This window comes from Neolamprologus brichardi, chromosome 4 (genome assembly GCF_056152115.1).
Source record: "Neolamprologus brichardi isolate AB-2024 chromosome 4, ASM5615211v1, whole genome shotgun sequence".
Lineage (NCBI taxonomy): Eukaryota > Metazoa > Chordata > Actinopteri > Cichliformes > Cichlidae > Neolamprologus > Neolamprologus brichardi.
This window is the reverse complement of record NC_142107.1, coordinates 15,788,172-15,814,101: the sequence shown is the minus strand read 5'-3', so window position 1 is coordinate 15,814,101 and position 25,930 is coordinate 15,788,172. Positions and strand designations below refer to the sequence as shown.

At 41.0% G+C, this 25,930-nt stretch overlaps 2 protein-coding genes across 4 annotated transcripts in view; one reads left to right on the top strand and one right to left on the bottom strand.

Annotated features, from left to right (window-relative positions):
* The window catches only part of rhbdf1a (rhomboid 5 homolog 1a (Drosophila)), a 29,214-nt gene extending 14,764 nt beyond the window's left edge, over window positions 1-14,450 (bottom strand). For all 3 annotated transcript variants that reach the window (XM_087839919.1, XM_087839920.1, XM_087839921.1), the window contains exon 1: window positions 14,050-14,450. The gene's annotated coding sequence lies outside the window, so the exon portion shown is untranslated. The remainder of the gene's footprint in view (window positions 1-14,049) is intronic.
* Window positions 14,451-22,235: 7,785 nt separating this feature from the next.
* Window positions 22,236-25,812, top strand: mpg (N-methylpurine DNA glycosylase). Its single transcript, XM_006798153.3, has 3 exons — window positions 22,236-22,660; window positions 24,521-24,725; window positions 24,971-25,812. Exons 1-3 carry the CDS (start codon window positions 22,391-22,393, stop codon window positions 25,420-25,422), a joined length of 927 nt encoding a protein of 308 aa, XP_006798216.2. The 5' UTR covers window positions 22,236-22,390; the 3' UTR covers window positions 25,423-25,812.
* The last annotated feature ends 118 nt before the right edge of the window (window positions 25,813-25,930 follow it).

Sequence of the window (25,930 nt, the reverse complement as noted above, 5' to 3'; positions counted from 1 at the left end):
CAGTTGTGGAAGTTGATTTGATGATAGAGTTACAACTTATGATATAACCAAGGGAGTAATTAGAACATGCCACTAACGTGTCACTTCTTTCCTGGCCACTCTTGCGAGTATGAGAGCAGTGGGAAAACAAAATTAAGCTGTGTGGTCCAGACTTTGAAGCCACTCTCTATTTCCACTGATTATTATGCATATTTTACAGGAAAGAAAATACTCTGCGAATCACTGCCACAGGCATGAGAGTCAAGCGCAACTATGCGCCAGCAAAAGCTGCAGTCATCCGAATTGACCCTAGTGACATGTGACAGCCTGTCACAGCAAACCAGCCCTTACGACATTAAAAAAAATACACACAGAGGCAGCAGAAATATCCGACGCAGCTGACCCTTAGATCAAGTGTCACAGCTAGCTGAGGCGCAGGCATAGTGGGCGGGCGAGCCCGCTGCGACTGGCAAGGTAGATGGTGGGCATGGATGATATGCCCAGCCGAGAAGGGTGGAAAAAGCTCAGACGTTGCCTTGTTTGTTTGTTTTTCCAAATATCTCAGCTCAGGCTTTTAGATTTATAATTTTTTTTTAACATAGCAGATTTTACCTTTTAGTTGCTGTAGCTTCAGTATCAAGTGTCAGATTTGTATGGCATCCAACGCTAGGCTCTCCCACCAGTGTTTACTTTATGACAGGATCACGAGCCAAAGATATGAATAGCGTACAAAAGTATAAATGGCCTCCTAACAGCGGGCTGTGTGCATGTGGTGTATTTATGGAAGTCAATTGCAAATGTACGTCTAGACAAAAATAAATAAATAAAAAAACCATCCCGCTTCAGATCACCGGGTGGCAAGCTGGTTTCTGACAAAAAACAAACTGTGAAAAAGCGCATCAAGTTATCTATAAGGAACTAGATGTTTATCGCTGTAAAAAGAAACCGGCACCAGAAGTTCTATCTGTATTCGCCATCAAACAACCTGCACCCACTTCCCTTCCGTCACAAAGCCTTATATCTTGCCCAGGAGCTAGAAAATTGTGCTCTACTACTTTATCAGCACAGGTCCCCGCCCTTCACCGCGCATTAATATCCTGCAACAGGAAATCAATGCAAAGAAGTGCTGACACATGTTACACTACAATGAAACCAAGATATCGTATTCCTTGAATCTTAATGTGTTTAAAAACAAAATAGCACCCACCTGGATATGAATTCTACTCAAGCCAAAGCTCGCTTCCTTTTTGCAGACACTTTGGTCACATATGCAACAACACGTGTGTCTAATTCAGCGCTTGAATTATTCAGTCATTCTGCACAGGTAAATTATTTACAACATACCTCCTACTGGAGCCGCTGGGCATATACAGGTGGCTGCATGTGGTCGTGGAAAGTTAAGCTGTAGCGTCGCCATTCTTGGTGTTGTTAAGAATAGATAGATAAGGCCTGTCTTCACTTTAGTGGAACAAGGAGGGAAAATAAAGCTCATTTGATAAATGATTTGATTGGGCTGTTTGCGTCTGTAATCTTCAGGAAGCAGCAGACAGTAAAAACTCCCTCACCGTGGGTTATACACACTACACATGCCAAGACAACTAGATAGAGTTTCACATAATAACTAGAGAGTTGTGTGCATAGTCTCTGTCTCTTCAGTTAGATAAGGTACCACCCTGTTGAATCATTTGACCGTGAAATGGCCTTCACCACTTTGGGATTAAGTAGTTGATAAGCAGTTCGTTTTAGGCTTGGACTCCAGCTGCCAGACCTGAAACCTGCTGCATTTGTTTGCTGTAGAAGCTTATCATCAAAGCGCTGAATCTCTAGCTCCAGCCTGTCTGCAACAGTGTGGGAAAATTCAGCAGCAGCTAAGTCCCGATGTACAACTCTGCACTGTGTGGCGTATAAGAGAGCACATTGCAAGTACGCACAAAATGCATGTCGAGAGCACTTAATGAAATTCAACAAGGCTCTGATACCTTCGAGGAGACGACCTGATCTCAGGAAGATGTTTTAGATATTAAGCCAGAATATTAAACATTACAGCATATTCTGAGAAAAGCCGTGAAAGGCAATGGCATAAAGTAATAATGAAATGAATCAAATGGTATTCAGGGAGCAATTTTACAGGCAATTGCAGTCTCATAAATCTGAAAGGCAATTCCAAACTATGAAAATATTTTGGCGTCCAAATTTAACAAGGGCTGTTAGACCAGATCAAAATAATGGAAATGTCAAAGATCTCTATTTGTGCTACATGCCATAATCAGAAGATCAATAGCATGCACATCAGACTTTCTGACAGGGATGTATTTTCATTAAACCTCCCACAGTTTGACAGCATGTTAAGCGATCAGCTTAAAAACGAGAAGTCTTTTTACACAACAAAGGGAAGTAAGTCAGTCTTCTTTGTGAATACCATCTCTTCCTGGTGTGTCCTGAGACTACATACAACCATCTTATTGTCTATAGGAAGTTTGACATTCTCCCCTTGAATGAGTAAGAGGAGAATCTTAGAAACGGCGTGCCCGAACAACATGTGATCCTCATCTAAATAGTTTCCAGCATGATATCAGACTGAATCAACCCTACAAAAGACTTCATTGTATGGGCTGATGTGGACTGGGCTGAACAAGGGTCATTGTGCAGGCCGATCACAGTCAAAAAAAAGCTACAGCGGGCTGAAGTTTTCATTGCTTCATCAATGGAAATGGTGCAGTAAGCAAATTCCCAGCTGAGATAATTACTGAGGGTGACGCACAAGATGAGTTAGCGACGTTAAGGTGGTATGCATATGGTAGAAAAGTTCATATGCGCCAATACATTTTCAACCTAAAACACTGTTTCACATAGAAAACCATCTTCATCTGGACAGACCTTTTAGCACAGCTGTTTGTCTATAATGTTTGTTTGGCAGTTCTAGACTTATTTATTCATCATCATATTCATCATAAATCATCACATATCACATGACCGTTTATGTACACAGGGCAGGTATCAGTGTAAACAGGAAGTGGACGGAGCTTGTGTAGAAAGAGCAATAACCAGAAATACCAGAGATTTCTTTGCTCAGGCCAAAAATGAGGAAGAATTGTTAATGAAAGAAACGTATGTGCAGCTAAAACTAGGATTGGGGGCTGCAAAGTAAATATGACAACATGCTTGAGCAACAGCGAGAAAATTATCCATTGCTGGGAAAAGGCATAACAATGGGAAAGTGGGAGTATCCACATGAGACGGATGAAACCAGAAAAAGGGAAAAAAAACGTTTGAGGTCTGAAAAGTTAAACCTCCATTCTCGATTCCTTATACCCAAAGAAGTTTGGTTAAATGGAATATAGCCCCAGCTCTCTTGATCTGTGACACCAGTAAAGACTTTCATTAAAACTTTATAGGCTCAGTTGCTGGTCATAAGTCTTACTAAATACAATATTATATCTATTTTGTAAATTATGTCCCCATTACAGTGGTCCCTTGCTATATCACGGCTTACTTTTCGCAGCCTCGCTGTTTCGTGGATTTTTTGGGGGTGTTCTGCGTCCTGATCGGATGTAGCTCATTTTCAATCAATCTCGTGCCGTGTCTCCTGTACAGTACAGAATGCGTTCAGCTTGTCAAATTTACATAAATCTTCGCTAGCAGAAGACAACAAACACAACAGTGTCGAGGTCAAAGGATTATAAGGCGCATTAAGTGAAACCAAACGGTCAGATAAGTCAAACTTTACTCAACTCATTCTTCTTGCTTCCTCTGCTTCTGTACCATTGATTCATTAATGTTGCTCTAACTTAAATCTTTGATTTCATTCTATAATACTGGACTTATTTTTCTACAAAGGTTTGAACTTTGAGAGTGTTTAAACAAGAGAGACACGTGTGAAAATGTCGATGCCTGTCTGAGAAAAGTGTATAAAGTGTGTCGTGAGAGGTTTTAGCCTTAAAACAGCTATAATAATTGTAAAAAATAAAGTTTGTTACTTCGTGGATTTCACCTATCGCGGGTCATTTTTAAAACGTAACACCTGCGATAAACGAGCGAACACTGTATAGTCAAATAAGGCAGTAAAGGAGGCTTTAGAGCAACCCCACTTTCTGACTGACACGTAGTACTAGTTTCTAAAATGAGCTTGAAGTGTCTCTTGGTTTCTCGCTCCTTCACACCATACCGTCACCCCTAACTTGTCACGTCCGGATTTAAAACACTAAGACTACCACAATGATAACGCTAAGCTCGACGCTGCACTGCTGGAGTTCACCAACAAATGGCTGTCTTCTATATACAGGCTGTAGATCGGACTAAAACACAGTTGTGACATTTTCAAAGTAAACCGTGTCAGCAGTAAGCTTGTGTAACTAATCTGAATTAATGTTCTATTACAATTTTGGCTTAAACAGCTGTGCTGCGTTCTTTTTAGTTATAAACGCAGCTTACTCTGGTTTCCCTCCTTCCTTTGAACCCAAACTGTCTGGCCGTACCACTGTGGCAGTTTCAGTTCAGCTTGAGCCAAGACGAGAAAAAAAGGTTTTGGTCAACAGGAAAGCCTTTTGGTTTCAAGATTTATCATGAGAAACAAGTTAGAAAAACAATATTTTTCTGTTATGGTAATCATGTTGGAAAGGTCTCAGTGTTTACCAAAATAAATGTGATTATGAGTTTTGCTTTAAACAAGCATCCTTAGCCTTTTCTAACAGTGTTTTTTAAAAATGTTGCTAGGTGCTAGTAGCAGTGTCTGTGCTAAACTCAAACACAGCAAAAGTTAGACATGTTGATAGACCACAGTTATGTTAATAGTTTAAAAATATAAAACATTAAAAACAAACTGTAATGCATCATCCTCCAGTGTGTGTTTAGGTTTATCTTGTGTTCTAATCAACATGATTAAAAATACTTCACAAAGGGCAGCCATTAGCTTTGTCATCTTGTCTCACATCCTCTGTGAGAAACCACGAGCACGACCACAGAGGTCAGGTTACTGCTAGTTTTAATGAGGAGTGCTGGAAGGAAGGAAATGCAGAACAGAGAAGGGGGCGAGGTGAAAATGAAGGCAGGAAACACACTGCAAACTGGGTGCGTTTTCTGTGTCCGGTCCACACGACCACGGAAACAACATACATTTGCTCACATGCACAGGAACACATCCACACTGCTGTCCGCTGTAAAAGAGAACGTCACCGTCCGCCAAAAATAATTGGTCTGGTCTGAGTCAGGGTCGCCGCCCACTCTGGCCGCAGAGCGAGATCTGTGTAGTGTGACATCAAAGCTAACTTGCCTATTGAAGAGAGCAGATAACACGTAGCCTGTAGCATGGTCTCAAGCAGAGGAGAGAATAGATGCTGTGACACTGAGCATCCAAAGTGGAGATGGTTGTGTAGAAGAGTTTAAAAAAGGATAAAGGAGAAAAAAAATTAATTCTGAAACTGGCACTGTAGAGTAAACTAATCCGCACAGCGATGAAGAAGAACTTTTGAGAAACACACAATCAAAATAATTTAAGTCTTGATTATAGTTGTAATAACTCGTGAATAAAAACTTAAAGCCTTAAGTATTCATTTTTTCATCAAAAATGAGCAAACCGAGCCGACTTCTTCTACGAGCACACTAAAGAGAATCTATGTTATTAGGCAAACAGCAGCATCCATTTCAAGGATGTAAGATAAAAAGCTTATGTGAGATAAAACCCAACAAGTGTTTATAAAAGACAAACAGAAAACAAATGTTAAGAACGGCTCACACTTATTAATCCCAAACACAGGATATTAATCTCTCAGTCTAACACCAGAAGATCTAAATAACGAGTTATTCTCTTAAATATGAGTCACCCTCTACTCAGCTGCTAATTTTATTCAGCAACTGATGGACTCGACCGTCTCACAAAGGTACAATCATGGTTTTCACTCTTTCCATCTTTAATCATTTCATTTAACACACTTGCTGTTATTACTAAAAAGCCTCATATGAACTCAACCTTCACATCCAATTTCAGGAAACGCCTCTTTGAGAGATTTGCAGACCTTAAACAGAGTACTGCTTATTGACTGGCTGCATTGATTATCACCACTGGAGGCTGTGAAAATACACAGTATAGCTACATAGGAGCAGTGGATTGTAGGCATGTGTGTGAAAGCATGTAGCTGTGGATGCAGGTGCTGAAAAAAGGCCTGAATTATGGGGAATATGAAACCAATTCTTCTGCAGCAAAACAGATTCAGCGTTCTTGTAATACAGCCTCTGTTTGGGTTGATAGAAGAAGCTTGATTCTATAAAGATGAGATTTCATTTCTTCCTGGAGAAAACAGCAGCAGAAGCCTGTGTGTTGCAGAGAGAGCCAGCTTTTTCAGTTTCACGTACAACAGCTATATTTTTCAAATACAGCTTGCACATTTAACTCCCCTTCGAATGTCACACGGGAAAATATGTGGATGAAAGGAAAAGCTGGAGAAACAGTGTTTGTTTGGTTGGTCGTAACGTATGGACGGCGAAGTGATCCGACCAACAGATAAGTGCTTATTCACAGCCAGTTCTCACTGCTGGGAGGAACACACAAATCAGCCGCTGGGAATCAACATTTGTTTGAACAACTGTGCGAAAAAGGAATAAAATTAACGATTAACAGTCTGCTTCTGATCTAGTCTTTGAGATATTCAACCCACTCGGGAGAAATCTGTGAGGCCAACTGTGCTGAGACACCAGTATGAGTCACATGGCATTTTGGCAGAGGCTGTGAAGAGTGTAGATTGGGGAGCAACGACAGAGGAACAAAGAAAGTCAGGTGACTATGTGTCAAAGCTATTATTAGGTGGTGTCATTTTAAGGCATTTCAATGACTAGTTTTCACGAAAAGGATGAAAATAATGTTTTTTAAAAAATTTCACATTTAATTGGAATTTGAATTGAACTAAATTACTTTAAAATAAAGGTAGATTCATTAATTTTGACCCATTATTCTGTTTTTTCTGTCTTTTGTCAGAATACTACAAATATTTAACTGCAGAATTTTACATTTGTAATAGTTTTCAGTTTACCTCTCGTGAAAGCCTAATTCAGAAAGTCTGGCTTTCTTTCCATCTAATGAAGGGGTAATTATTTCATGACTTCACAACTAATTGTGCAGACCCTTAAATATGTTATTTTGTGAACACGCAGGGAGATGCAGGGGGGATCACCCATAAGTGAACCCACGATCTCTGAACTGTGATTAGGGAGATGTAAAAGCAAGGATGAAGGGGGAGGAAAGAGCGAGAATAAAGGCATGCAGCTGGGCCACCAGATCTGTGGAAAACTCTGGACAAAAGCACAGGAAAACTAGGAAGGCTGAGGCAGGTCCTCTGGGACAGTCACAGGCCCAGTGAGGGGAAGGCCTCCTTACTCTTCATGTAACTAAAGAGAACACAGTTTCTTTGTCTATGGAACTGAAATCAGTTTTTCCCTCCAGGTCAGAGAGCACGCACGTAAGGACGGCTCCAAGTTTTGTTTGTGGTCTGAAAACCAAGACAACTACTGTGATGGAGAAGTGACAAACCGTCAGGAAACGAGGCAGAGACAGGAGACAGAATGTCTAAGTGGGAAAAGATGAGAGAACTGAAAATAAAACGAGAGGGCACACACTCGGGTCGGTTCAAGGAAAAAAAACAACTTATTTTTTGCATAATTGTTCATGTTCGTTTTTGCCTTTTTCTAAGCGAATATGCTTCACCACATATTAGGCTTGCAGACTGATGCCTTTCACTATAACTGGGCGTGATCAGCTGGGAACCATAAAAGACAGGCTTTACATCATTTTCCTTGGCACACTGAATTTACAAGCTCTGTCGGCTGGCAAATGGGAGGAAAAGTTGGCACCGGTGTAACAAGAAGCAGAGGAAGGAGAAAGGGAAAGTGAAGAGTTACAGAATCAGGTACTTTTAAATGTGCAAATTATGCCTGGGTTAAAGCCACATTATTCACAAAACACACTTCCAAGCAGTTACTTAAAATCTGTTTGTATTAAACATCTATATTTAATATTTAAAGAGATGCATGACTGGCACATTTTGGACACTACTCAGCATTGGCCTTTCAAGGGTTCAGTCTCATGCCAAAGAAAAGAGCATTTCCACCGACTGTGATCCACCTCTTCCGAAAAAAGGCAGTAAAAAGACAAGTCACGGGAGTCCAAAACACACCCTCATTTCTGGGAAAGCTGCTGGAGTGAGTTTGGTGCATGGTATGTGATGTTGGTGGGACTGCGCTGAAACTGTCCAGATATAACTGTGTGCGTGCAAATCAATTCAGGGAACTTGGGTTTAGCAGTCTGGTGCACAATGAGGATTCACAGCCTCTGGGTATGACAACCAGCTGTGCCAAAGATAGAGGGTTAGGAGGGGAGTGGGCCGGGGGAAGGCTTCCTATTTAAAACAGCACTCTCATTGCTGCTGTAATAGTGCTGAGATACTATATCAGTCAGGGTGTTCCTAGTCAGGCCGACCCTCTGGCCTGACAAAAAGCTGGGGAAAAGTAAACAGACATTATGCAGTCCTGCAGTCTTTGCAGCAATGTGGACTAACAACAACTAAAAAGGGGGATGTGATTTTAAAGCTTCTGCGAAGAGACTTCATTCAAAAAAAAAAAAAAGAAGGAAAAGTTATTATTTATTAAAGAGTTTATCCTTTTCTGAGCAACTAAAGAGTTTACATTGTTAAACTGGAGCGTACCTGCCTCTTTGGCATTATGCTCTGATCCTTTTTTATTTGAATCAATACACAAGTAGATATTGCACATTTGTATGAGATATTCATTGATTGAAATTTTTTCTTTCCGATCCAGTTCGCTTTCACTTAATTTCCTGTTTCATTTCAGTTTTTACTGTTAAAAAATGTCTTAGTTTAGTTTTTACTAGTTTCGGTATTACATTTAAATTTAGCCCAAAATGCATGGGTGTATTTCTCATATGCAAGACGTAATATGTTAAGAATATGTATTAGATTACCCATGTCATGCTGCTGACTCACAGTCATGACATCCCAGCTGCATTATGAATCAACCGTCCTCACGGCTGATGTGTTTGAAATGTGTTTTGTAGCCCTAATTAGGTTATTTTAGTTACCTAAAACACTGTACACACCCATTTCTAACTTCTAAATTGCAGTATTTCAATTAGCTGAAAAGGAAGCAAAAGAAATTGGATATTATCTTGTGGTGAATCCTTCCTGCTGCTGGAGGATGAAAGCAGTTTAATGTATTTTAAATCTGGATGTATCAATAAGGCAATATATGGCCTTCAGCAAACGTTAGTTAGCTATCTAACAATCTGTTTGCTTTTAGTTTCCGGATCATTCTATCGTGGTGACAAGGTGATTATATTTTGGTTTGGTTAACCCACAGGTTTCTCAAATCTTATCCAGAAGGCCTTACTTCAGAAGCCAAAAAAAAAAAAGTTCACGTGCCACACCTTATAAGATTTTATCAAGCATTATCATTACCAAAGGATCCAACCTGCCTTTATTTGTTTAGCTTCTGTAAAGCTATTATGTTCATTCAACTTAGTTTCAATTCATATTTTTCTCCTGGCTGTCAACACCCCACCTGCGGTGGCTTTGTAGAGCACATTAATCTAATCATAGTTTTTTCCAGTGTCAGTTTGAATGACCCAAAATTGACAACTAAGGTTTCTGTCCAAAAAAAGAACTGCATAAGGAGCGAACGGTGCAAACTGACAATAAGAAAAGTGTGTTCACAAAAACTACATTTTGTAACCAGTGACAAACAAACTGATTGAGACAATAAAAGCATTCATCATTTCCAACAAGGAGCAACTTTATTGGTTGGTTTCCCACAAGTTCACTATCACGTTGCACTGCAGTAACTGAACCCTGTGTAAGCTTTTAAATAGCCAACAGATTTCAGCCAGGGAAACTTCCCAGTTGCAACATATGATGTCTCGAGACATCAGGTAAATACTGCATATTTATTGGTTTATACACAGACACACCCTTTAAGAGCTCTTCACACTCTTAAGAGGAAGATTAAAGGCCAAGGAGCCATTGCTGCTTGTCTCCAAGCACTGGCCTTCTGGGAGAAAGAGCAAACCATTCCCACCGCCCTGGAAGTGAGCTTTGCCCTGAGGTTAACCAGCCTCAGACGCCGTGTCAGTGACAACACAAGCTAGGAAGCCAAAAAAACACCCTGTAACTATCAATCTGACATTTAAAGTTTTCGTCTCTGTTATGTTGAGTTCAGCCAAATAACTCTGAAAACAACTCCGGCAACACGTTTTTAATTTACAGCTTTTTTCCAAAGCAGTACACCTGAGGTTTCTAGTAAATTCTGTGAATACTAGTTCATGTATGGCTGTCATGCTCATGACAGACGAGGTGCTGACTGAGAGAAGGGCAGGCTGGCATTCTGGCAAATGGAAGCCCTGAAGGCTTAGAGGTAGACCTGAAATAGCACTGCCGCTGCTGCATGCAGCATTACATCACAACTAACTTCCTCGTCATGGCTGCCACTGCATCACAAAACCAATGAGGTATCATGGGAAGGGGACAGCAGCGCCTGTGACTCACGCATCAAGTCATTAACGGGGGAAGAACTCGGACACTGTCTATTACTGTACCTGGTGTAATGTATTTCCAAACAAACAGCAGCCATTGGATGCGGATTCATACAAACACTGCACTTCCTATATAATTACATTTTGTGCACCACTACTAATACATGTTATATTTTGTTTATTGCTCTGAAAACAAGGCAGGATGTATCTGCTTACATTCCATGCTCTAAAGCATACTCCAGAGGCAGTTTTCTCCCACAAATATCACATGATTTGACATGCAAGGAGGGGGAGGGAGAGAAAACTCAGTGCTCCTTTTTGACAACTTAGTTAAAACCACATCAAAGTCAAAAAGGTACGAGCTGAGCAAGCGCTAGGGAGGGAGACATCAAACATTGCCCGTGGGCTCTCTCACTAGCAAGCAGAGCTGACATGCTTTTAAGCTAATGTGCGGCTGTGGTAGCAGTTGTAACCAATATATTTAACGGGAATGCACATGCATTGTTTGGAAAGCGGCAGAACAAGTTGGTTAACATGTTTGACTTCTCTAGGTAATGCTGCCGTGCCCCTGATTCATACACCGGGCAAGCAGACAAAACTGTTGCAGCTTTCGCACAAAGCAGACGCTTCCTGAGATGACAGGTATATAAAAGTCTCAGACAAACATGTGTTTCAGCTGCACAACGGTTAGACATCAATCTTTTATGACACTACAATACATCTTTAACTCCCTACACTCATAGGGAGGTCGAGCATTACAAATCTCTTTAAATTTTGTAGAAGAGAGTTTAAGAAAGGATACCAAACCTGTGAGGTCATACATCCTGCCGAGTGTTTTAAACTTGGGTTTTAATATATTTTTCTGATTTAGAAAAACAGAAGATATAGAATAACCAGGATGATAGAGGAATATCACTGCTTTAAAGGTAGCTTAAGCAAAATCAAAATCCTCTCTGCGTTTTAACAGAATTTTAACATGTGAAGGTTTTACATGAAAAGCATAAGTAATACATTATCTTAAAATTTAGAAGTGACAATATTTTGGGATAAAAATAATAATAATAGCATGCAATGCATTCTAATAAACACACTAATAAACAGCTGGGCTTCCACTGCAGAAAATCTGGACAGGTGCTAGGTAGAGGCAGTAATTGCTTCTTATTGCTGCTTTAAGCCTTTTATTTAGTAAAATTATTTAGCAACATCTTCAGCTGCATCTGGCTTTGCCCCCCAGCTTTTTAGGGCTGCTCGGAGGTATCTTCTACAGAGTAGGCACTGTTCCCTGCAAAAGTACCATGAAAAGGCCCTAAAGGGACATTTTCTTGTGCATAAATATGTGCATATATGAAAAGATTTAACATAGCAGCCTCTACAGTGTGCACTATCTTGCTATTTAAACATTAATTAAGCAAATCAGCAGAGCTATTTTGTAGCATGTTAGGAATCAACCCCAGCTGTAGAATGCCCAGTAAACAGGATTGTGAAGTGAGCCACTTTCTGACTCGTGATACAGATGTGTGTGCTGGTGAAACAGCCTGAGGTTATTTTGAGAAGCATGTGCTCTGCACACATGGAACTGTTCAGCCCAGTGACGCTCATTTCATCTGGACTCGGAGAAAGCGCTACCCAGACTGAAAATGACCCACAATCACAGAGAGTACACTCAAAGTTTGGGAACAGGCAGATTTTAGAGTTCAGAGGGGGGCTTTCAGGAAATCTACAGCTTGTTTGTAGTCTTACTGAAAACTGCATCAGCTTATTGAAAGCGCATCAAATCGACAAAGTGAGCCCGCTGTAGGCCAGATAAGTGTGTCCTAAATGTAGATACAGCATCTTGAAGTGATTATAGGTCACACATAAAAACATTGCCAAGTTGCTGTTGTTATGCTTTGAGATACACAGGGAGGAATATCTACTGAAAATGGCAGTGAATGAAGGCTGATAATATCAATCACTGAGTGTAAAATCCTGCCCCGAAACAGTTTTGAACACCATGAAGCAGTTATACAGGATTGTACACTTGGCTAGGCTGATAGACAGATAACATACTGCGAGTCATGTAGGCATGACTACACCGTGGCCCCCTAAGCAGCCCTCTGCAAAACTCACATAGCAGTTGGGCAACAAAAGCCAGACTGAATGGTCGACCGGCCTCACCACAGCTACTCCCAGCTCCTTCCAAGTATCACATAGACATACAAACACACAAACGCACACACAGACACACTGGGAATATTCTCTCCAGGGTCCAGTTGGAGCAGACACAGAGGATAGGAATGAGTGCCACTATCACACATCGGGAGGTTGCTTTATTAGTGTGATTACATCACCCAGAGATATGATCCCCCCCCTCCTGCTCCATGTGATCAGGAACACTGGGCACACAAACCAGGCCATGTGCTCCTATGTCCTGTCTGCCAAAATAACTCAGCAGTTTCTAATACAGTATGTCTATGGTTTCACTTCAGTCTGCCCAGGTACTGTACGACAGAGGTGCACATACCCTTTGTGGATGTCAATAAGAGTGCAGTTTGTTAATAAGTTTGCGCTGGTTGCGCTGCCATCCTGGCAGAGCTCCGGACCCCTGATGAGTCAAATCGAGACATTTAAGTGTCTGCTCCATGGGTATGATTTTGAGAAACGTGTGCCCTTCTCTTGAGTCACACTGAGTCACAGTGTGTCAGTGCATCACAAAAGCAACAATTCAACAGAAAACAAACATCCAAAGACAAAATAATACTTTCAGGGTGCACAGAGGCTGAGACTGGGGGGTGGAAAGAAAATACTGTTTGCTACTCTTTCCTCGCACCCTTTACCCATGAATTATGTACCATTTATGTGCACCCAGTTTGTGGTGATGAGCAAGAGGAAGAAAGGGTGAAATGGGAGGAGAATGACAAAGATAAGGTCAGGTGGGATTTGATGTGTGCTATGTTGCATGATTATCCACAACACATTTATGCTACATCTATAATTCAGATGAGGCTGGGGCTTTCTCCCAATGATGAGCCTACAGCCAGATTAGATAATCTAACCAGATGTTGAAATGGAAACCACCTCGCCTTTGGCTCATATGAGTCTAACGAGAGTAATATATCCTGAATTTGAGGAGTTCAAGTACAAAAATAAAAGTAATTCACCTTACCAGACTTCAAGCTCATTTCACACCCCATTAATTCCACTTCAACGCCTCTTTTACTATGTAGGTTAGGCTGTATCACACTTGTTAAGCAGGTGATTGGGCAAAAATATAGACCAATTATTGGCTGCTGTTGGAGCACTTTAAATAGCCCACTTTCTCTATGAAAACTTCACAATGAGTGCAAATTGGCAAACCACTCCGTAACCTAACCGATGGCATGTTTGCTACAGCCAGCCCGAGTCTGAAGGGTTCCTCTGTGGATCAATTAACTGACCAGTAATTCAATCGACCGGATTGAGCTCGTTTCCACCGCGGTCACGACGCGTGAGCGCTTCCTCCGAGTCCTGCCTTCCGTAAGGGCGACCACACGAGAGTGCCACGATATAATGTCACAACTTACCCTTATAACAACCGGTTCCGTTGATTTCCAGCAGTGGAAGAAGAAGAGAGAAAATCCGATTCCACTGATTTTTCCACGGGCAGCAGATAAATGATTTGTCACATCATCCTGACAGCGGTGCGGCGATTAACGCGCTTCTTTTCTCACCCCGCAGATGGTTTTTCTTTCTTTTTTTCTGTTATTTTGTTTTATTTTATTTTTTTTAAGCCAATCCCAGTGCAGTAGTATTCAATCCGGTCACTCTCGATCCCAAGAGCAGCTGAGGCAGTCCAGGATGATTAAGTCGAAATGAGGCTGCCGTCCGGTTCTCTGCTACAGACGGAGCATTCCCACACTGCTCCATGGATCGACCCGGGGTAAGTTTCCTCCTGGCGGTTGTAGCAATTCAGTTTGGTAGAGAATCAGCCCCGCCCTGGGCTGAAGACGGTCTGTAGAGAAGGCGAGCCCGTCAAGATCACCAACCAATCGGTGTGTACACAGGGAGGCGCTGCTTCTCCAGACGGGGTGACTAAGCGATATCCTCAGCCACAGTGGGGTCCAGTGACTGAAACCTTTAACCCTCATCTACAGTGAGTCACTCCGACGGGGGACCATGACTGTTATAGTTACGAGAGGCATTAAATTTCACGGTAAATGGCTGTGGCCAATTAAACAATAATAATGCTTTCATATCAGTTATATTGATGTGTCCCAGTGGAGTGAATGAAGGAAAACCCAAAGAGACTGTAGTTAAACACGTCTGCAATAAACTACAGTGAGTTGTTTTTTTTTTAAATCACAGCTCGTATTAATAGTTTTTGATAATTACACGAATTAACCTTCAAGATTTAACGGCACATATCATAGTATTTTGAATCTTTATCAGCTAAGATACATAACTTTGGCTTTTTAAGGCATAATACAAACACACGCACACAAAATCCCAGCAATGAAGAGATTATATTAAAATTTCAAGTGTTTACACGAATATCTTCATCCAGTAAATGATTAATTGCACTATGCATGTGAAGAACTGCTCCCACAACTGCTGTTACGGCACAGGGACCTGTTTGAATTCATTTGAGGTTATGGACTTTGAATACAGGGTAAGACATTTTCCTACCAAATAACTGTAAGGTACTGGTGGCTAAACTGGCCCGCACACACAGAGAATTGAAGTGAATTCTACGTCAAAATGCAACTCGATATGTCTATAAAACAGTATGCATTCAGGATTATTATAGCGGTCATCAAAGCGCTCATATTTATGTAGTTCTAACAACAGTATTTATTTATATTCATCTAAGGCAAACCAGTCAAAAGAATATGAAAAATGTATCACAAAAACCTTCTAATTCTTCAGCTTATTGGTCAATTTTTAGACAAAACCATGCTTGTTGCCACATGATGATCATAACACCACATGCTTTCTATGACTATCAAAGCCTCCACCCATGAACCCTCTGCTCCCCTGTGTATATTTTAGTGAAATGATAGACTCCTGCTTCATTACAGAGGCAGCAAAGAATCAATTACATAAATATTACTTCTTTTTTTCAACTCGATGAGCATCCACAGGCTTGGTATTGCATCGCTGTCATAAGACTCTGAGGTTGGGTCTGCTGATGCGGCTGACTAAACTCAAGAGGTTTCTTAACTGAAAAGCAAGAAAGAAGGGAGAATTAGCAATGGAGATGTCAACAGTTCCTAATATAAGACAGAAATCCAACTCAAACAGCAAATTATGCTACCATAGATAGATAGACAGACTTTCCTTTACGCTGCAAACTCAGAGATTTAATTTGAGTGACTGAGGCTCCTCATATTCAGGCAACCGTTAATACACACTGTTGCTCCATCTAATGAAAAGACCACTACAGCGCATTCCATCCTGGTTTCAGTGAAAGCTCAGATTCACCTGGGAATTTTCTCTAGAGCAGAGATGGATGTTAGGAAGCAGAAAGTTTCTGAGGTGCTGACAAGGGGCACCAAGCTCAGAGCCTTCCCTCAGATGAGGTTTCAGGGCACAAGCATCTCAGGTTCCTGGAAAAAGTCTCTTTCATAGCTGCTTTGATCTGCTTCTTTATTAAGACACTCTTCACTGAATGTGGGTATCGTTGCCTTTCTGCTGTTAAAATAATGGAAGACATAATATGGCCCCATTTTATGCTGACAGAGTAGATTACTTGTCTGGATTATGAGAACAAGAGGTTTTTACATTCAACAGGATCCCCTAGAGATCTAGAGGCAACAAATAAATGCTTTTTTTCAGTTTTGGAAAAAAAAGTATTTGACAGTCAGCCAGCTCCTGTAACTAATTTTAGATTTGTCAGGAAATCAGTATTCACATTTCTGGGTACAGGAAATATGAGTGTGGTTTTCAAATTTTGTAACATCGCCTCCACGTTTCTTCTCATTTCTGAGAAATCTGATGCAAGGATCACGCTATTTTTAACCAATCTCTGCATTAACACTGAATTAAATAAGTTCAAACACAGTGATGAACCACAGCAGTTTTCAAACACATTGGTCTCACAGCTATTACTGCACAGTATATGGTTAAAAGTAGAAAAAGCTAGTTTACTCTCACCTCAACCTTCCACTTCGTCTTGCACCCGGGGGTCTCATCTTTGCTGGCGTGACTGAGAGACACACATCAAATCAAGCTCATTCAGAAACGTCCTCCTAAATTAGGCAAAAGATTGTATTCCCAACACAGGAATGAGTTTATCAGACTTCAGTGGGTCTTCTACATGTACTTGACTGTAAAAGGGTGGTTGAGAGGCCCCTCAGGACACCCTGATTGATATAACATGAAGTCACAGTAATTAATGGTGAAGTTTCCCCTGGGACCAAGGAGGGTTGAAGCTAGGTCAGAAGCAGCAATTAGGAAGCAGCACAGGATCTGTAAGAGCACTCAAAACCCCCTGTAGACCCATCAATCAGACACAGATAAAAGGGGTAAGCGTGAGGATCATGTTTAACCAAAAGGACATTGTCAGACGGTCCATAAACAGCTTCCTCTGTCTTCAGCCGAGTGGAAAAGCAGAGCAGAGACCATCATTCGTAGCACTACAGGGAGTGTTTTGCTTGTACATGGGTGACATGCTTTATGTCCTCAATAGAGGCAAAATACAGTTTCCAATCATGCAACTTTGTAAATGATTTTTTAAAATTAATTTTCATTTGATGGAAAAAGCCTGTCTGCCAGCATCTGTGGCATCTAAGAAATCACTTCACATGACGTTTGCTTCTAGTAGCAGCAATCCAACAAGCAAAAGTTCAGGAAAGGTAAGTTAAATGAGTTTAAGTGCTTTGCAAGCATTCATTCACTAAAAGACCACATGACTGCACAAAATACAGAAGTAGAAAGAGGCTGTGGAATAACTCAGACAGATAGGCTTTCACTTTGTGGTCATGTTGGCTATATTTATGTTCACTTGTTTCTGTGATAAGACCGGTAATCTTCCAGACAGTCTTCCTGCCCTCAGCCTGACTCAACAACTGTTCCCTTTGAGGGCTACAGGTGTGAGCCGAGACAAGGTAAGTTTTATCAGAGTAGGGGAGAGAAAGGTCAGGTAGGTTCAATCAATAACCAAACAGCTCGAAGTTTTTGCCTGTTGATTAGCTAAAAAAAAACCCCAAAAAAACCAGTCTTCAAACTGTCATAGGCTCTCATGTTATTATGTTGAGTCATACAAATAATGAACTCTACCTGTTGAATGTCTCTGTGGGAATTTTGGGAAAAACTGACAACATCTTATGCGTGATTTAAATAAACAAAGACAACCTTTGAACTATTTACAGTGATTAGCTAACCTGTGGTTAAGCCTATTTAAGCCACAGTGGTTATGTTTAAAACTCCACATGTGAGTTCAGAGATGTGGAAAGAGACAAACCTGTTTCTTTCTAAACGTTTCTTTGTTGTGCAAGGTGTATGAACTGGGTCTCAGATGACGTGATCCTCTTGCTTCCATCTCCTGATGAGAGCTCAGCCACCTGTACAGCACACACACGCCACACCTCTGCAGCAAACAAGAAAGGAGGTGCATGAATCATTAATTGCTGGCAATTAATAATTAATCCCATCACACACTGAGGATGCAAATACTACGTACCACCTAATGGCTCTTGTAGTACTGGTAAGAAAGAATACCCTCCAGTCATGTAGAGTTATTGCTCTGGAAAAGAAGGTTAATCATCATGTAAATTAATGAAGTTAAATGTTCTATTGGAAGTATTTTCTTTATAGTGAACCTTTATCTATTAACATAAAGCTTGTTCTGAAGACGAGAAATGATGTTAAGAGGTCCATTAAAAATGCACAATGTCCACATTTTTTTTAATAACCTTGGTTAAAAGGCTCTGAAAACTAACTTAGACTAACACACTGTGAAATGGAATGAGCAGCGCTAAGTACTAAAACCTCTTTCAAATTGATTTCTGGCTTTTTATGGTGCTTAGATGTCGATTATATCATGCAGGCAATACAAATTTAAACACAGACCAAGACCAGACGTAATCTCAGCAATGCCAGTAATAGTTGGTTGTGTTTATTTACACCAACCAACATCATGGCTGTCTCTTTTTAAATCATGACTGTCATATAATAGCGACATGGTGTTACGTCTCAAACGGATACTTAATATAAATAGAATATGTCTTTATTGTCATTCATATATTATGCAGTGCGACACAATTTGGTTTGCAGCTCTGCCAATGTTCAAGTTAAATGTATAAAAAAAAATATATAAATAGTAATAAAATATCCAAAAGAATAACAATCATCATGCAATAGTACAATATAGTATACATATAAAAACTATAATGCATGAGATTCTGTCTGTCCACATTATGGTAAATGCCCCAGGAAAGGAAGACCAAATGGTAAATGGCCTGTATTTGTATAGCTACTAGTCCCTAAGGACCCCAAAGCGCTTTACACATCCAGTCATCCACACATTCACACACTGGTGATGGCAAGCTACATTGTAGCCACAGCCACCCTGGGGCATGGACTGATTCTTATATAGCGCTTTTCTACTCTCTCGGAGCACTCAAAGCGCTCTATACAACATGCCTCACTCACCCAATCACACCCATTCTCACAAGCACTTTATCTATACTTAGTGCAATTTAACTACATTCACACACATTCATACTCCGATGGACGCATCGGAGAGCAACTTGGGGTTAGTATCTTGCCCAAGGATACTTGACATGCAGACTGGAGGAGCCAAGGATCGAACCACCAACCTTCCGATCAGTAGGTGACCTGCTCTACCTCCTGAGCTACAGCCACCCCACAAGGGGCGCACTGACAGAGGCAAGGCTGCCGGACACTGGCGCAACCGGGCCCTCTGACCACCACCAGTATGCAACAGGTGAAGTGCCTTGCCCAAGGACACAACGACCGAGACTGTCCAAGCCGGGGCTCAACCCGGCAACCTTCTGATTACAAGGCGAACTCCCAACTCTTGAGCCACGATTGCCCATTATTACCGCCCCGATGACAGAAAGTATTATTTTTAATATTTTTAAATATTTTTTCTTTAAGACTTCAAACTATATTTTGGAATTTTCTTTAAAAGTGTAACAGTTTTTTAGGGAAATTATTTTAATTAAACTACGTAATGGTCTGAGTTTCGCAATGGTGCTACTGACATTCATACCTAAGATATCATTTAAACCTTACTCAAAAATAGAGATATAAATTTAGGAGGCTATTTTTTTTAGACATCCATTTGATGTAATGTGTTTATAGAGACAGTTATAAACTAAATGTAGTAATGCCAAACTGCTATTGCATACACCCACAGACCATTTTATTAGGTATACATATTTGGCTGCAATGTTATGCAGATACCTAATCTGTCAATCACATGGCAGCAGCTCGATGCATTTAGGCATGTAGACATGGTCGTGACAACCTGGTGAAGTTAAAGGGTAGAGCATCAGAATGGGGAAGAAATGTGAATAAAGTGACTTACAATGTGGGATGGCTGTTGGTGCCAAACAGGACCTGGTGATCTACTAGGATTTTCCTGCACAAAATTCTACTGGATTTACTTTTTTTTTTTTTAAATAACTACTTGTTTCAACCAAGGTATGCAGAAGAGCATTTCTGAATTCACACAGGGACGACAACACAGGGAGGTCACTCCTGTCAGCTAAAAATAGGACCAGGTTTCTGATCTGATGAGTCTCAATTTTTCTGTGACATCCAAATGTCACAGAAAGTCAGAATTTGGTGTAAACAAGCATGAAATGTATTCACCTTGCACTGTATCAACAATTCAGGCTGCTGCTGGTGATGGTGTAATGGTGTTAAAGCAGCCTACCTAAATATTACAGCTAACCATGTCCCTCCCTTGTAACCACAGTATACACATCTTTCAGCATGACAACGAGCTGTGTCACAAAGCTCAAATCATCTCATCTTGAACATGACAGTGAGTTCCCTTCACTCCACACGTCTCCACAGTCACCAGGTTTCAATCCAATAAAGCACCTTTGGAATATAGTGGAATAGGAAATTTGCATCATGAATGCGCAGCCGAAAAATTCGCACCAAATCTGTAATAACATCACAAAGTTGCTAAACCAAAATCTCAGAGGAATGATTCCAGCACTTTATTGAATCTGTGCCACTACAAACTGAGGCAGATCTGAAACCATGAGAGAGTTAACCCAGTACTAAAAAAGGTGTAAAGAGTCCAGTGAGTGTCACTTTAAAATAAGTTTACCATTCCCTTAATTAAACACAAACACACTGAATACTGCACATGAAACCCAAAAGATCAATTGCTTTTTTTCATAGAATTCTCGGAGTCATCATGTAGTAAGCCATTTCAGTCCGGCGGCATTCTGCTCGCCCATCTGCACACACGGCGGAGTCTCTGGTGTTCCTGCTCAGCGTCACGATCGCTGAGGTGGCTGCTGGAATTGACAGTGATCCAGAATGTGGCTGCTATGATTATCAGTGGCAGCAACAATGAAAGCTGCTCAGCCCAAACCGCACAAGCACTGCTGACGGGCAGTAGCAACACGGTCACAGCAAACAATGGTGTTCTCTGGCCCACCAGCCATGACAAAGTCAACAAGCCATTCCAGGAGACTTCTACTGAACATGCTCAGCAGATTTCTGTCTGGAATGTATTCTGGCTCAATAAGTTACTTGAGGTTTCCATTAGAAGTGCAGCCCTTGGATGAACACGGTGATCACAGTGTTGCTTCTTGAGGAAACCTGATAATCAAACCTCAAGAGGTTCAAGATTAAATTATTGCTTGATCAGCACAAAAAAGAGACAAGAGAAAGTACAGAATATGATACCGAATGACTACCCATGCAAATTTGTCCCAGTCATCTGTTTTTGTGCAATGCCACACAGAATCTGTGACCAAATGAGGAAGATGACACTTTCGTGCTTATTTTCCTCTTTCACATGTATAAATAAAAGTCAAAAAAGAAAGGTACATCAAGTCCATCTTTATTAGTTGACTTGCAGTTCATTCCTTTCATCTGCATCATAATAGGCTGATTCCTTTTTACAGCCAGAGATTTGCCTCCACAGTAGCCAAAAAGCAAACTTGTATTTCCCTGCTGAAGTTGTGGTCTGTAGCATGACCACGTCACATACTGTTAGTCTTCCAGAAAGCCGCATGGGCTCAAAGCGCCTGGGGCCAAACTGGCGCCGTCAACTTCCTGGGCACAGGCAGTGGAGAGCACGCAGAGTGGTTCTATTTATAACCTCTTATTATACAAATGAGCCTGAAAAGATAAGGCAGCAGCAGGAAAAGGGCACAGGTTGTCAGGTAGTCTTTCGGCAAAGTGGCTGCTGTGCTGAAGGGCGCAATTCATAATGCACTGTAAAGGCATTTTGTGAGAAAAAGATGGACATTTGTTCTTAGAGGCAGTCTTATTACCATAGAATTGCTCCATAATGAACAGTCAGTGGCTGGCTTAAACATTTTCAGCCCAAAAAGAGAAGAAAACTGCATTCACGATTTTTTTTTTCTTTGCAAAACATGTTTATTTTCACCTGTTCTTAACCATAAATATTTATTTTTTTTTCACAACTGAAATATAAAATAATATAGATGGGAAAATAAAATCTTTCTAGGAGAAAGCCTTGAAGGTTAACGTCTCCCACTACCTCCAAGAAGTGCGCGGTCCCTTTAAGAGATACCAAAACAATCATATCCACTTCCTGTATGCTAGTACGTGAACGGCTTCCATAAGACTCTTTGTATTGTGAATGAAATACTAAATATTGAATAAACGTATTGTTGGGTTTATAAATACACGCCGTCCTACATGTGTTTTTTAAAAAATCTGTAGACCTACTGAATTTACGATGAGATGATGGCAGCCCGAAAAAGAAAGATGCTAGCGCTGGCGGCGGCAACATCTGAACAAACTGTGTCGTTAAATAAACACAACAAGGACACGGAGGTGAAGCCAAAGGACTCACAAACCGCGCTTAAGAAGCAGCCTAGTCAGTGTGAAAATGCTCAGAGTGCTGAGGCGGAGCGAAGCTGTTATTTTACCGGGAATGAGCAGCAGCACAGGCTAGGCGAGGATTTCTTCAAGCAGCCCTGCATCAGTTTGGCTAAAGCCTTCCTCGGCAAGGTAGGCTGATTTCTCACCTGAATTTAACACCTTTGTATGTAAATGTGTGTGTGTGTGTGTGTGTGTGTGTGTTTTTCAGGAGGCACAAAATGTAGGGAAGAAAATTTATTTTAGTTTAAAGTTGTTGTTTTTTTAACTTCACCTTTCAATTTATATCTTAGTAACTGCCTTCTGTACTTTTGAATGTGCCTGATAAACTTACTTTCAGTGATTGTATTTAAGTTGTTAAGCACTGTTTCCCATTTTTAACGCTGTCTAACTGTTGCTTATTTGTTTATTTAAACACATATGCTTCTTCAAAAACACAAAGTCTGCTAACTTCAGAGATATTAATCTGTCCATAAACCATTGTGTATTTATTTTACTTAGTTTTTTACTTAGTATCTTCTTTGGTGCAAATAAAATTGACAACAGGCGTACTGGAGAGGCAAAAACAGCAGTCTCCCAAAAAGGGAATGATTTGTCAGGTTTTGCTCTTTCCTTATCCAACTGATTTTATTTCTAGTTTTGTCACTACTTGTAGTATGAGACAATACCTGCAGACCATTCAGGCTGCAAAGGTAGTCCACTTCTTCCATGATGGCACTTCCATACAAGCCTTTGGAGGTTTATTGTGTCTACCAGCAAAGTCTCAAGACTGTAAAGGTTATATTTCTGAGCAACCTGTCAGAAACACCCTCCATGAGGGTGGCACAACATACTTCAGTAGACTTTCCATCACACCCCACAACTGTACAGTTGTGAGCAGAAGTTGCAGGTCCACCACTGAAACCCTGTTTTCCTCACAATTGAGAACAAGTTTGCATTGAGCACATGTTACTGATATGAAATACTCTGGAGATACTGTGGGGAACATTATGCTGCCTGTAGCATCTTCCAGCATGGTTTGGCAGTAGGTAATAGCGATATCCTTGCAGGGTCCCAACGACCTTCACGTGCGAGCACATCACGGTCCCTGCTTGAAATCCTCAGACCCCTTGTCCTTATGCTGGCGCAGTGCGCCCTAGTTTCTAATTGGTGCAGGACGATGCTCCACTCTCATGTAACCAGAAGTGTATGCGGTTCCTGGGTATTGAAGACATCAATGCCATCGACTGGCCCTTGTGTTCCCCAGAACTGATTCAAACTGTGAATCTCTGGGATCTTATGGTGCATCCAAAGGTGGCAGTTAGCACCACAGACTTTTTCAGGACCTCACTGATACCCTGATCCTGGTCTTGGGGTAGATCCACCAGGACACCACCCACACTATCATTAGGAGCATGCCCACACATTGTTGGGAGTGTGTACCGGGGTTATACAGAATACTGAGCCACACTGTGATGCAAGTTGTGACTCAATTTCAATTTCTAACTTTGTCTTTGCTGTGATTTGTAGTTTCATTATTTTATTCCCAACAAGTATAAATCAATAAAGATTTTGAGCTGAAATATTTCATTCATGAAAGTGTGATTGAGGTGTAGTTTTTTTGTTTTGTTTTTTTTTGTTAGCAGCAAAACTGGCATGCTGGAAAGCATGGATTTTCTTTGATCGTTCATTGTACACCTCATGAAAATACGTCCGTACCCGGTTTTTGAAGCAAAAGGAATATTTGGCTTAACAGAATAAGGTCAGAGATACTTGTTATTTTGCTTTCATAGGACTTTTGCCATGACATTAAAAATAGACATTTGTTCAATTCAATTCAATTTTATTTATATAGCGCCAAATCACAACAAAAGTCGCCTCAAGGCGCTTGTTGTGGTTTTGATTGTCAAAGTTGTGTTTTGTAGGTAGTATCCTTCAGCTAAATGACAAATCTATGTAACCCACCATCCTGTGGAAATAGAGAAAGAATCTCCCTGTCCCTTGTTCCTGCAGGTGCTGGTCCGCAGGTGTGCAGATGGTACGGAGTTGCGAGGAAGAATAGTGGAAACTGAAGCTTACCTTGGAGGGGAGGACAAGGCCTCACACTCGGCGGGAGGCAAACGCACCGAAAGAAACACAGCCATGTTTATGAAGCCCGGCACAATCTACGTGTATCCAATCTATGGCATCTACCTATGCATGAACGTGTCTAGTGAAGGTAAATTATATACCCACCAAAGGTGCAATATGTTTTGTACATTATGTCACTAATTTTGTTTACATTCATATATTTATTATTGTTAACAATGGATGTGAAAAGGCCAGTTTTGATCATTCTTCATTATTACAACATTAAACATAAACAGCAGTTCATTGCTTCAATAGTCGCTGTTTAAAGGGTAAAAGGAAGGAGACAGAGTGGAGCCTTGCTGACTGATGCATATTGTGTGCTGTGTTGCTCAGGGGAGGGTGCTGCTGTGTTGCTGCGCTCACTCGAGCCCCTACAGGGTCAGGCCGTCATGAGGCAGCTGAGGGCAGCCAGACGCAAAGAGGGAGCACGTCAGCTGAAGGACAAAGAGCTCTGCAACGGGCCTTCGAAGCTCTGCCAGGCTCTAAATATACCCCGATGTTTTGACCGTCGAGACTTAGCCTCAGACCCAGATGTGTGGCTGGAGAATGATCCCGACACAAGTCCGGCAAAACCCCAAGATATCGTATCAGCACCACGCATCGGAATAGAGTCCCACGGAGAATGGGCCAAGAAGCCGTGGCGTTTTTATCTACGTGGGCACCCCTCTGTTAGCGTTGTGAATAAAGAGGCAGAGAGACAGACTCTGTCTGGAAATGTCATGAACGATTTAAGTCCCCATGCCGTGAAGCCTGATACAGGACAGCACAATGTCAAAAGGACTTAACAGGAAAATTCCTGAAACTCCTCGGCCATCTGATCTCTTTAAAGAGTTTAACACCGAAGAAGAATAAAAATCATACGAATACATGATTGCTTTGTAGGGATGTGTTTCACACACATGAAATTAAACTGTATAGTTGTAATTTTGTAGTTTGGAGGCAGTGGAGATTCTACAATAAATGTTGCTTGTTTTCCTCAACCATTTAGTAATAAGCTGCAGCTTAACACACTGTGTTTATGGTAGTGATGCAAAGCTGTACTGGAAAGTAGATTGGGAAAACACTGAAGAACTACAGACTTGGTTTGTTAGCATCTGTTTAAAAAAATGGGGAGGTGGGGTTCTGTTTCGTTTGGTTTCATCTGTGATTTTTAATAAACATTCACACTTGGGAAATTTCCACCTCAGTGATTTCACAGATGTTTGGCCTGATACGTTTCCCTCAGAGCAGGAAAAGTCTGTCTGATGTTTAGACTCTTCCTTTTTTCTTTCCACATCAGGTATTCCTAAGGAG

Excerpts from the sequence above, each read along its gene's own strand:
- mpg (XM_006798153.3), top strand. The coding sequence starts at position 22,391 with ATGATGGCAGCCCGAAAAAGAAAGATGCTAGCGCTGGCGGCGGCAACA. Across the intron at positions 22,661-24,520 it reads CTAAAGCCTTCCTCGGCAAG|GTGCTGGTCCGCAGGTGTGC; the intron begins GTAGGCTGATTT and ends TTGTTCCTGCAG. Across the intron at positions 24,726-24,970 it reads CATGAACGTGTCTAGTGAAG|GGGAGGGTGCTGCTGTGTTG; the intron begins GTAAATTATATA and ends TGTGTTGCTCAG.